Source organism: Scylla paramamosain, chromosome 27 (assembly GCF_035594125.1).
Source record: "Scylla paramamosain isolate STU-SP2022 chromosome 27, ASM3559412v1, whole genome shotgun sequence".
NCBI lineage: Eukaryota > Metazoa > Arthropoda > Malacostraca > Decapoda > Portunidae > Scylla > Scylla paramamosain.
The window spans coordinates 20,952,860-20,965,359 of NC_087177.1; the positions used below are offsets into that span (position 1 = coordinate 20,952,860).

The 12,500-nt window shown below is 46.8% G+C and overlaps 2 protein-coding genes across 2 annotated transcripts; one reads left to right on the forward strand and one right to left on the reverse strand.

Annotated features, from left to right (window-relative positions):
* Positions 1–2,809: 2,809 nt before the first annotated feature.
* On the forward strand, positions 2,810–3,264 carry LOC135114342 (histone H3-like). The gene has a single exon (XM_064030247.1). It carries the CDS (start codon positions 2,854–2,856, stop codon positions 3,262–3,264), a length of 411 nt encoding a protein of 136 aa, XP_063886317.1. The 5' UTR covers positions 2,810–2,853.
* A 595-nt stretch (positions 3,265–3,859) lies between these two features.
* LOC135114349 (histone H2B-like) lies at positions 3,860–4,727 on the reverse strand. Its single transcript, XM_064030254.1, has one exon. It carries the CDS (start codon positions 4,276–4,278, stop codon positions 3,907–3,909), a length of 372 nt encoding a protein of 123 aa, XP_063886324.1. The 5' UTR covers positions 4,279–4,727; the 3' UTR covers positions 3,860–3,906.
* Between the last annotated feature and the right edge of the window lie 7,773 nt (positions 4,728–12,500).

Genomic DNA, 12,500 nt, shown 5'->3' on the forward strand with positions numbered 1-12,500 from the left:
AAACAGCTTTTATGAAGTTAGGTGTTCTGAGACGTCTCCGCCAGTTTTTCTCACCCCCCCAGCTGCTAACTCTGTACAAGGGCCTTATCCGTCCATGTATGGAGTATGCTTCACATGTCTGAGGGGGGTTCCACTCATACTGCTTTTCTAGACAGGGTGGAATCAAAAGCTTTTCGTCTCATCAACTCCTCTCCTCTAACTGACTGTCTTCAGCTTCTCTCTCACCGCCGCAATGTTGCATATCTAGCTGTCTTCTACCGCTATTTTCATGCTAACTGCTCTTCTGATCTTGCTAACTGCATGCCTCCCCTCCTTCCGTGGCCTCGCTGCACAAGACTTTCTTCTTTCTCTCACCTCTATTCTGTCCACTTCTCTAACGCAAGAGTTAACTAGTATTCTCAATCATTCATCCCTTTCTCTGGTAAACTCTGGAACTCCCTGCCTGCTTCCGTATTTCCACCTTCCTATGACTTGAATTCCTTCAAGAGGGAGGTTTCAAGACACTTATTCATCATTTTTTGACCACTGCTTTGACCCCTGTATGGGACTGGCATTTCAGTGGGCATTTTTTTTATTACATTTTTGTTGCCCTTGGCCAGTGTCCTTCCTACATAAAAAAAAATAAATAAATAGTAGTAGTAGTAGCAGTAGTAGTAGTAGTAGTAGTAGTAGTAATGCTATTTTTCATATATTTAGTAATTTTTTGTTTTCATATTAATATTTATATTTATATTTTTTGTTTTGTTTTGACATTCATACGAATGCTATAAAGGTGAAGCATAGAAATTTATTTGATTAATTAATTAATTTATATATCTATTTATTTTGATTTTTTAAATTAATTAATTAATTTATTTTTATTATTATTATTTTTTTTTTTTATGTCTCTATGATAAGCAAAGCATTATAGAATTTATGAAAGCACATATCCTCTAGAGTCTTGCCCTACAAAAGATTCTGTAAAGTAAAAAATAAAGGGAATAAGTGTCAGTGACGTTTGATGAATAGAGGAAGGCGTGGCAGAAATTACCATAAAACGTATATAAATGAAAATTTATCTTCCTCGTATTTTCCAACTTGCGTTTGCTTCTTGAAAATTTAACTGGGTGGGTCATATAGCAGACATATTGTTCTTTCCTCCATTGTAGTTTGTTTCCAGCAAGCCCCCTAAATAAAGTTTCTGTTTTTTTTTTTTTTTTTTTTTTAAGAAATGAGGAATTACATTCTAACGCTGATCACTGAGCGGAGAGTAGACGAGCTGCTATCCTCAAGGACGTTACCTCTCTCTCTCTCTCTCTCTCTCTCTCTCTCTCTCTCTCTCTCTCTCTCTGTCTCTTAGTGAAGAAGAATTAACATGAGTAAATAAGACTTTAAATAAAAAGAATATATATATATATATATATATATATATATATATATATATATATATATATATATATATATATATATATATATATATATATATATATATATATATATATATATTAAAAGACAATGAATATCCTCTGGGGAAGGGGTGACAATCCTTATTTAACCCTTAATTTCAGTTGAATTTTGACAAGTCTACGTTGAAATGTTTCCATTTTTCTGCAGTGATAAAGAAACGTAGAGGGGTAGCTAATATATTTAGTTGTTAATTGTATCTTTTTTTCTTTCTTTTTTTCATTTATTCTTTTATTAATTTTTCTTTTCATTGCTTAATTATGCATTATGCCGACACTGCAGGTTACAATTGCAGATATTGCAAGTATTTTTGACACAATACAAGTACATCCAGCTAAACTATTGCTACAGTATAGAGAGAGTATTTCGATTACATACCTTATTCTTCATCTTCTTTTCTTCTTCTTTTTTTTTTTTTAATAAATATAATAATAAATAAATAAGTAAATAGGTATTGTCAAATGAAATCGTCGAGATTACGCAGGGGTTTCGGGCAATACTTGGATGGGTGACTACACAAGCCTCATCTGTCTAAAAAAAAAAATAAAATAAAAAAAATAAGAATAAGAATAGGGAGAATGAACGAAAATTTTAAGTAATAAAGATAACAGTAAGAATTATTATAACAAGAATAAGAAAAATTACAATAAAGGAATATAAAAAAAAGAAAGAAAGCATCCCATGTCTTTCTTCCTAATTGTCATAGAAGGGTGAATTCTTTTGTATATTTTCCAACATTTCCAATACAACGATATGAATGGGGGAAGAAAGAATAAGAATAATAGAAAGAAGGCCTCCCAACACCTAGTTCTCCGGTCTTGGCCAATTAGCTAACGGCGGGATCAGCGCAGTTAAGCAGGGGGTCCGGGAAGAACTTGGATGGGTGACCACAAAAGCCTCATCTCTCTGAGAATAGAAAAAAATAGCAATAAGAATGAGGAGAATGAACGAAAAACGAAAATAATAAAATAACAATAACAACTATAATAAAAAAAAAGAAGATTAAGAATAAAAAGAACAAAAATAAGGGAAAAAAGTAATAATATATCTCTCTTGCTAATTGTCGTAGAATTATGAATGAAGGGTTAATTTTAGTGCATATTTTCCAACATTTTCAGCACAACAATGCAACAACAATACAGGAAAGAATAAGAATAAGAGAAATAAGCCCTCCCAACACCTTGTTCTCCGCTCTTGACCAATCAGCTGACGGCGGGATCAGCAAGGTTAAGCAGGGGGTCCGGGCAGAACTTGGATGGGTGACCGCACAAGCCTCATCTCTCTAAAAGTAGGATAAATAAGAATAAGATAAGGAAGAATAATAAAAAAAAATTCATATATAAAGGGATTTTGTGGGAAGCGCGGGCAGACTCAGCTGAGTGTTCGTTGTGAGTTGTTGTTACCACAACTATGGCACGTACCAAGCAAACGGCTCGCAAGTCCACTGGTGGCAAGGCGCCCCGCAAGCAGCTTGCTACAAAGGCAGCTCGCAAGTCTGCTGCAGCCACTGGAGGTGTCAAGAAACCCCACCGTTACAGGCCTGGAACCGTTGCTCTCCGTGAGATCCGCCGTTATCAGAAGAGCACTGAGCTGCTTATCAGGAAACTGCCTTTCCAGCGCCTGGTGCGTGAAATTGCTCAGGATTTCAAGACTGACCTCCGCTTCCAGTCCTCTGCTGTCATGGCTCTCCAGGAAGCTTCCGAGGCTTACCTCGTGGGTCTGTTTGAGGATACCAACCTGTGCGCCATCCATGCCAAGCGCGTGACTATCATGCCAAAGGACATCCAACTGGCTCGTCGCATCCGTGGCGAGCGTGCCTAAGAAGTCATCCACGAATGATCTTCATAACAGCAATATCTAGGCCCTTTTTAGGGCCAAACATCTCTTTCATTAAAGAATTTTCATAGACAATCTGTTTGGTTTTGTGGAAGAAAATATTTATTTTCCATCTTTCAGTATCAGGTTAATAATTAACTTTCGACTTTCAACTCAATATCCTTCCCCCCTTTTTTTTTTTTTATATTATTATTATTATTCCCTCTTCCATGGCCATATCTCTTTCACTTGGGAGAATTTTTATCTTTCTTTATCTCTATTTTTTTTTTATCTTTTCTTTATCTCCACAGAATAATAATCACGATAATAATAAGCATAATAATAATAATAATAATAATAATAATAATAATAATAATAATAATAATAATAATAATAATGATACAATAATTATTATAATAATAATCATAATAAAAACAACAATATTAATATTATTAATAATGATAATAATAATAATAATAATAATAATAATAATAATAATAAAAATAATAATAATAATAATATTAATAATAATAACAATAATTATAATAATAATGCATTTGTCTATATCGTATCTTTTTTCCTTTTCAAGTGTGGCTCCAATGGAGCCGGGTATTATTTTATACTGGCAGCAGTATACTGGCCGCCTGTTTACTTGGAGGAGGTATACTTGGTAACAGCCTTGGTGCCTTCAGAAACAGCGTGTTTTGCCAGTTCACCAGGCAGAAGAAGATGGACAGCGGTCTGGATTTCCCGGCTGGTGATAGTGGAGCGCTTGTTATAGTGTGCCAGGCGGGATGCCTCGGCAGCGATGCGCTCGAAAATGTCATTCACGAACGAGTTCATGATTGACATGGCCTTGGAGGACACGCCAGTGTCTGGGTGGACTTGCTTGAGCACCTTGTAGATGTAGATGGAGTAGCTCTCCTTCCTCCTGCGCTTCTTCTTCTTGTCGCCCTTGGCAATGGCCTTCTGTGCCTTGCCAGCTTTCTTGGCAGCCTTTCCTGATGCTTTGGGAGGCATAGTGTCGCCGTACTGCTGTGAGAACGAGTGTGCGTTTTCAAGTTTTTCAAGTTTTTATTTAGAAAAAGGGGGGTGTTACAAGAAGGGGCAGTGTGTGTACCAAGACTGGTACACAGGGAAGAAAAAGTGAGGAGAAATAGAAGTACAATGGGAGAAAAAAAGTTGCCGGGCGGTCAGGCTTGCTACTGTAAAGTAATGAGTGTCACAGGGCAGTACAAGAGCGATTTGTAGGGTGGAAACCGGAGTCCCCGGAGGAAAACCACCCGCACTGCTGTGAGATAGAATAGAGTGGGGGAGGGTTACATATAATATTTACATAACATTTACAAGTACGTTTGAATGACATAAAATATTTACAGAACATGAGTTCTTGGTGGAAACCTGAGTTAGCAGGTGAGTCGTAAAGGGCAACTAGAAGACACACATAAAGTAGATTGTTTGGAGAAGGCGGTGCAAGAAGAGGATGGTAAGAGAGATGCACTAGCTTAAGAGAGGTGAAGTTAGGGGGACGAAGGTAGAAGGGAGGAAACATCGAGAGGAGGAAAAAAGAATGCAGAGGGACACAGTAGAACCGTTAAGGAGTACATAATGCTTAAGAAGAAATAAGACACGAGGGAGCAAAAATTGTCACAATAGCTTGTACAAAATAAACATGAGAGTCAAATGCAGAGGGACACAGTAGAAACGTTAAGGAGTACATAATGCTTAAGAAGAAATAAGACACGAGGGAGCAAAAATCGTCACAATATCACGTACAAAATAAACATGAGAGTCACAGAACACGCGTGGATGTTCACTGTGCACTGTAACGATACACTCGATTATTTCGGGAGTCCTGCGACGGGGGAGAGGGTGGTGGGCAGGTGTCTTGGGCGCGGGTCGATGTCGGAGGTTCTAGGAGTCGCTGTCGGTGGTTCGGGGGGGAGTTCAAAGGGGAGGCCTTCGGCGACGCCTGCGGCGCCGTCAGCCCCAGCCAACCCCTCAGCTGTGCGTTTCCCGAACTCGGTCCCGCTGCCGGGGGCTGAGCAGGCTACCCCGGAGGACGATTACCCCTCGCCAGGACGTCGGCCGGTCCCTCGGCGACTCGGGGCGCGGGGGGGCGAGGGGAAGTTCGCGATGCTGGAACCACCACTGGGTATGCCGTCGGTGTCGCCGGGGGCGTCATCAGGCCTGGCAGATCTCTTAGTGGCTAGCTGCAGTCCACCACTGTCGTCACGGTACCTCTACTCTCGGAAGGAGAAGGACAGATGCTCGCTCTCTCTCAGTCAGCAGTCGGTGATGATAATGGCGTGATCTGCGGACAAATTATCTAGCAGTAAAAGAGTGCTTGGGGGGAGAGTGACTAATTTCTAGTAGTGATACAGGTAGATTGTGAATTTAATAGGGGAATGAGTTACGGAAATATAACATTCACCTGTATCGGGGTTCGGGAGGCGGGTCTTGCACTCGGCGAAGACTCCTGGGGAACCCGGCGTGTTCCCGGGGTAGAGCCTCGTCGTGCTGTGTCCTCAGCGCCTGGAACTGATCCCATTCCTCGGCATCCATCTGTTCCCAAACCCTGGCGGCCATATCGTGAAGGCGGACGTTCAGGGCTGGGAGGGATGCGGCTTCGTGAGAGCAGCCGAGGTGACAAAGTCGTCCCATCTGGTGCCGAAGGCGAACCTCAGGGCGTTGTTCTGGACCCGCTGAAGCTTGCTGATGGCTGTTTTAGAGAGAGCATGCAAGGGAATAGGTGGATAAGTTAGAATGGGCAAAATCAAAGCCTTTATTAGGTGGAGCTTGAGACCAGTGGTCAGATCCCTGAAGCGGTACAGCCTGGTGAGGGCCGACTTCGCTTTTGCCACTCGCTGGGACACGTGTGAAGTGTACCCAGTTGTGGATATGGAGAGCCCCAGGAGGGTGCCCCTGGGGCTAAACTCAACCTCATCCCCATCCACTAGCAGTGGGGCGGGGGTCTTTGTGGCGAGGGGGACGACCTTAAACTTGGCCAGGTTTGTCCTGATCCTCCACTCCCTCTCGAAGGCATTGATGCGGGCGATCTCTCTGGCAGTGCGGGCGTTCGTCATCAAGCTGGAGCGACCTGGGTGGAAAATAATCTGGGAGACATCGTCAGCATACAGTAAATTGATACCAGCCTCTGAGGCTGGACAATCGCTGGTATAAATGCTGTACAGGGTGGGCGACAGCACACTGCCCTGCGGAACTCCTGTGGCGAGAGGAAAAGCTGGACCGAGGTGGCCCCCTACCCTCACCCTCGCCGTCCTGTCGTCCAGGAAGTCACAGAGAAGGCGCTCAACCGGTGCAGGCAGCCCCAGGTGAAGGAGCTTGTACTTCAGCCCAAGGTGCCAGACACGGTCAAACGCCTTACTCACGTCCCGCAGCACCAAGTTACAGCGGTACCTATTGGCCTGGTGTATGGCGATGGTCTCGGTTGCCAGAGCGATGGCATGGACAGTGCCCCTGCCGCTCCGGAAACCATACTGCGCTGGGTGTAGATGGTTTCCCGTCTCCAGATAGGTGCGCAGCCGAGCGGAGACAACCCTCTCCAGCAGCTTCCCCGGTACCTCCAGCAGGGAGATGGGGCGGTAGTTCTCCGGACGAGTCGGAGTCTTGCCGGCCTTAGGAATCATCCTCATCTCCGCCTGCTTGAATCCGTCCGGGAAATATCCTGCTGAGAGCGCCGCATTGAAGATTGCCCTTAATCTGGCTAGCGCCGAAGCTGGAAGATAAGAGAGTATAGTCTTGTTTATCTTGCTGCCGCCAGGGCTAGTCGGCTTGCCACATTTGATCGCGGCAGCCATCTCCTGAGCGGAAATAAAACAGTCCAGTGGGGAGGTACCTGTGAGACGGGCAGGATCAGCAGAGTCGAACGGGTAGGTTCTGTACACGGCATGTGCCATGTAATCCAGCACATGGTCATTGTCGTCAAAGTCGTCGTCGTAGTCCTCTCTGTACACACGGTCCCAAATGGACGTGAAAAGGTGTTCTTTTTCCTCGTTCGTGAACTTCTTGTCACCTGTAATGTCTATTAGGTACGCGTCTGGTCCTGTCGTTCTACCTGAGAGACACTTGATTTCTCTCCAAAACTTCCTGGGATCACGGTGGTTGGCAGCTAAGCTTGCCAACTTCCTCCCCCAGTGCGTCCTAGCTTCTGTTTGTCTCGAGTCGTGCAGTATAGCTTTAACATGTCTGTACTGCCTGTACTCATCGTAAGTCCAGCCTCTCTGGCTCGCTCTGTCACGTAGCGCCTGGAATTGAATCCGCAGCAGCTGCGTCGTTCGGGAGGGTCTTGGGGCGGACCTAATTTTGTGGGAGGTCAGGGGTATGTGTCTGTCAGCAGTGGTCTTGACTGTGGTCATCCATGTCTCTAGTGCTGCGTCAATGTCCTCCAGGGTGCCGTAGGTCACGTCTGGTAGGTCTGTCATCTGTAGGGCGTCGTCCTCAGAAAACGCGTCCCAGTTTACTCTTTTATAGTTATACCTCCTGACACTAGGGATGAGGAGCGGGGAGGTGGAAATATCGAGGATAGTAGGTATGTGGTCACTAGTCGTCAGAGGTCCAGGCGTGAAGGAGTAATGAAGAAAATTCACCCTGTTAGTTAGAGCTATGTCAGGAGTTGAGGCAGTCCGAAAATCAAAGTAGGTGGGAAAGAAAGGGCCGATATGGAGTGCAGTCTGTCGTCGAAGATAGTCTACTATGTCTCTCCCTACCTGGTTGGAAGTAGTGTATCCTAAATAGGGATGTCGGGCGTTCAAGTCCCCGACAAGGAAAACAGGTGTCTGTCATTTATTTCGTTACTGACGTTCTGTTGGTATATCCTAAATCCAGGGATCTTAAGTCTAGTCTCGTCGCGCAGTCCGTGGCTGTTGATGAGAACAACGTCAGGGTCAAATTGTCTATATGTGTTAGTAAGGTCAAACTTACGTGTGTCCCAATGGAGTACATTGTGCTGGATTACTCGGAGACGGGGCATTATTCGCGTGTTACAGACAGCCTACCGGGGAGTAAGTCCGCCACAATTTGCCGGGGAGCCTTCTTTGCGCGTTCGTGGTCTTCGGTGGAGTAGATGGTCCAGTCCGTGAGGGAGTCTAGGTTCTCCTTCACGTGGTCTAAGACCGCTTCCTCCGCTCCTGAAGGCCCAGTGTGGCAGAGTACCAGTGCCCCATGACGGAGAGCATGGTTGAACTCCCTCCGGGTGTTGGGGGTCTTCCTCTTATCTGTCTTGGCCATGAAGCCAAACCTGATGACCTCGACGTCGTTTTGCTGGTCGTCCTCGTCCTCAGAGTCCTCTGAGGCTGAGGAGGCAGCGGAAGCGGAGTCTTCTGTGGCGCCTTGGGCGGTGGTGGAAGGTGTGGAGACTGGAGGTGCTGTGGGAGCGGCCAGGGAGGTCGCAAGGGAGACAGCCCTGGCGAAGGCATCCGGAGCTTGAAGAGGTGGCGGTGGAGGAAGCTTCACGTTGGGCAGACCATTCTCGGCAAGACTCGCTGAGAGAGTCTGTTGGAAGCACCCTGGAGAGGCCACATTGGAAAGATGTGCGTGAAGCAAGCACATCAATCCGGTCAGCGACTTGGTGGGGTCGATAGGTCCAAGGTTGGGGGGTTGGGGTGTGGCCGGGAGCGAGGCAGACGTCGTCTGAGCGAATGATACGCCTGGCTTGGTGCGAGCCTGGCGCATCGCCTCCTCCTTCTTCTTCAGGGCCTCCTTGCGGATGGGACACCGCATGGCTCTGGCGCTGTGGTCCCCTCCGCAGTTGAGGCATGATTTTGTTGTGGCAGAACAGTTCCTGAAGGTGTGTTCCCGGCTGCCGCACTCAGAACACCGGACGTAATCCGCTGGGTGGGGGCAGCTCCTGGTGTGGTGTTCTTCCACGGCGTTGCACCTATTACAGGTCAGGAGAGGTGTGTATGTCTCCTGCCGCAACTGGTGCCCTGGCACGTGGATACAAAAAAGGTGCAAGCCTTCTGTCAGAGCCTTCATGGCCATATCTGCACGCGTGAAGGTTATCTTCATGGTGGGTGAGCGAGGGAACTTGAAAACACCCTCCACGGCGGCCCAATCATGCTGGCTTCCTACTTCGTCGGCGATTTCCTCCGCCGTGTGCTCATATATAAGTTCGTCCAGTCCTGAGCAGATCACCGTGCGCTGTGCTCGGAGCTCAGGGGGCAACAGGGGGGTGAATCCATCACCAGACAGTCGAGCAGGCATGCCATCCTGGAAGATAGCATCGGCGTCCTTGTCTGTGGGTGTGAGAACCACCACAGCGTCACTGGCCGGTATAAGCCTAGTAACCTTGATGGTCGGGGCCAGGAGGGCGAGGAGGCGCCGGCGCACCCCAATGTCTCTGGGGTTGGGGTGTTTTATTCTGACTCGGCCCATGATGCCGGTCAGAGCCTGCGCAGCAGCCGCCTAAAAACGGGCTGGTCACCCATGCCCCGTGGCGAGGATTCCTTACGCCGGGGCACAGCACTGCACACTTGGTGTGCACTAACGCAGCCGGAGCTGCGTAAGAAGCACTGCACTGGGCACACAACACTAATACTTCACCAAGGTCTTGCTGCACAGCACTAACACACACACTGTTGGGGCTAATCCTAGGCACTGGGGGGAGCGGGCGGTCACCCGTCCAGCGCCTGACCGGAGTCGAAGCTTAACCCTGCATACGCACACTCGGGAGAACACTGCACTGGGGGCACACTTCACTTCACTACACAGACACTCGCTCACTTCGCAAACACTTCACTACAGTTTATCCATGCAAAACAATACACCCGCACTGTATGGAATGTCCTGGATGCTGGGGCATTCTATGGAGGGAGCACAACACTGGGGAACACTGTTGGTACACTGGGGAACACTGAAGCGAAAGACCGCTGAAGAGCAAACACTGTGCACTGGAGTTTGAGTCCAGGTCGCTGAAGGAATAAATCCGGAGCACTGGGGGTCGTGGAGTGTTTCTTGGTGGAGGAGGAAGGAAACCTGGATATCAGGGTCGCAGAGGCGCAGCGATGTGCCCAAGTGAAGCCTGAGCATTGCAGAGATGAACCCTGCCTCTCCCGCACTCAGTCACGCACTGAGTCAAGTGGAAGAGATGTGTGTAGTCTTCACTCCACGAGGTCTAGTTGCCTAGTGAGCCGCACAAGGCTGAAAGTGGGGCGGGCGGCCGGTCGCTGATTGGCTGAGAGCAATGCTCTCAGCCGAGTGCGAACAGCAAGAGGACTGGCCGAGGATTGTTCTTGTCCTACGGACAAGAACAGCTGGGCGGACGACAGGAGCGCGGTGCAAGACGTCTGTACTCCACGGCGGCTGAGTGGTCTCTGTGCCTCGTGTGTGTGCCATCTGTGCGTTTTCTCAGTTGAAAAGTGGTATATATATTAGCGTGCCTACTCAGGATCAGGAGTCGCCACCTCAGCGAGCGTCCTGATTGGTCCAGACGCGCTCTGGGCCGATCTGATCTCGCGTATATATAGCCGTTTTTCCCAAAATTCACTACTTGCTCGCAGAGCTACCGACGAGGTTAGAGTACTCGCGCTCCTCATTTATCACCAACAACAACAACTACTACTACTACTACTACTACCACAACATCCATTATCATGTCTGGACGCGGCAAGGGAGGAAAGGTGAAGGGAAAGTCAAAGTCCCGTTCCAGTCGTGCTGGACTCCAGTTCCCGGTCGGCAGGATTCATCGCCTTCTAAGGAAAGGCAACTACGCCGAGCGCGTGGGTGCTGGTGCCCCCGTCTACCTTGCGGCAGTTATGGAGTACCTGGCTGCTGAAGTCCTTGAGCTTGCCGGCAATGCCGCCCGTGACAACAAGAAGACTCGCATCATCCCACGTCACCTGCAGCTGGCCATCCGCAACGACGAGGAACTTAACAAGCTCCTCTCCGGAGTCACCATTGCACAGGGTGGCGTGCTGCCCAACATTCAGGCCGTGCTCCTTCCCAAGAAGACTGAGAAGAAGTAAATAAAGGGCCTCCCTCCCCTTCAGCCAATATCACCATCAATCCGGCTCCTCTTCGGAGCCACACGTTCAAACATCTAGAGAGTTGTGTAGACTATACTGGTATATCAATAATAAGCAAGTAGTGTATTTATTTTCGAGTTAGTTATTTGTTATTATTATTATTATTATTATTTAGTCAGGCACGCAAGTGACCGAGAATAAATATGTATACTATATTTCTACTAATGTACCTGCTGTGTGTCACAGTGGAGAGTTGATTAGATGTGTTGCCTATTGTGATATGTTGAGCGTCTTTTTCATCTCAATGTATATTTTGTTTTATGAGAAACTGAGAACGATGAGGGGCGTGATCATTGAAATAAGTCAATGATAATAATAATAATAATAATAATAATAATAATAATAATAATAATAATAATGATAATAATAATAATAATAATAATAATAATAATGATAATAATAATAATACTTGGAGAAGACCTGATGAAGTGAGAAAGATGGTTATAATTAATAATGGTTTCTTTTCTTAGCTCAGATAGTGATAGTGAACATGGTTATGAGAAAGTAGTAGTAATAATAGTAGTCTATGGTCCTTCTTTCTTTTCATGTTTGTGGACCTTAAAAAGGTCCGGGAGATGATGTTATTCAATGATGATAATGCAAGCTGAATAGCTGGCACCATCTCAATAATGGAGCGATTTAACCACCAAATCCGTTCAGGGTACGGCCCTGACGCTTGAGGGCGTAGACAACGTCCATGGCAGTAACGGTCTTACGCTTGGCGTGCTCGGTATAGGTGACAGCATCCCTGATAACGTTCTCAAGGAACACCTTGAGCACCCCACGAGTCTCCTCGTAGATGAGACCAGAGATGCGCTTGACGCCACCTCGGCGAGCTAGACGACGGATAGCAGGCTTGGTGATTCCCTGGATGTTATCACGCAGAACCTTACGGTGACGCTTGGCGCCTCCCTTTCCAAGACCCTTGCCTCCCTTGCCGCGGCCAGTCATGGTGATGAGAGCTGCTAGTACGACGTCCGAACGGTCTAACAGGAAGCTCACGAATGTGCCTCAAAATAACATAACATAACATAACAAAGAGAGAAAAGATGGGGAGGGGGAAGTGGGGATAGTGGGAAGAATAGGGGGGTGATAAGAAGGGAATTGTAGTAGGAGAAATAGTCACTGGGGCTTAACCCAGGCGCAATTTCAATGAGGAAGGACATCTTTTTTTTTTTTTTTTTTTTTTTTTTTTTT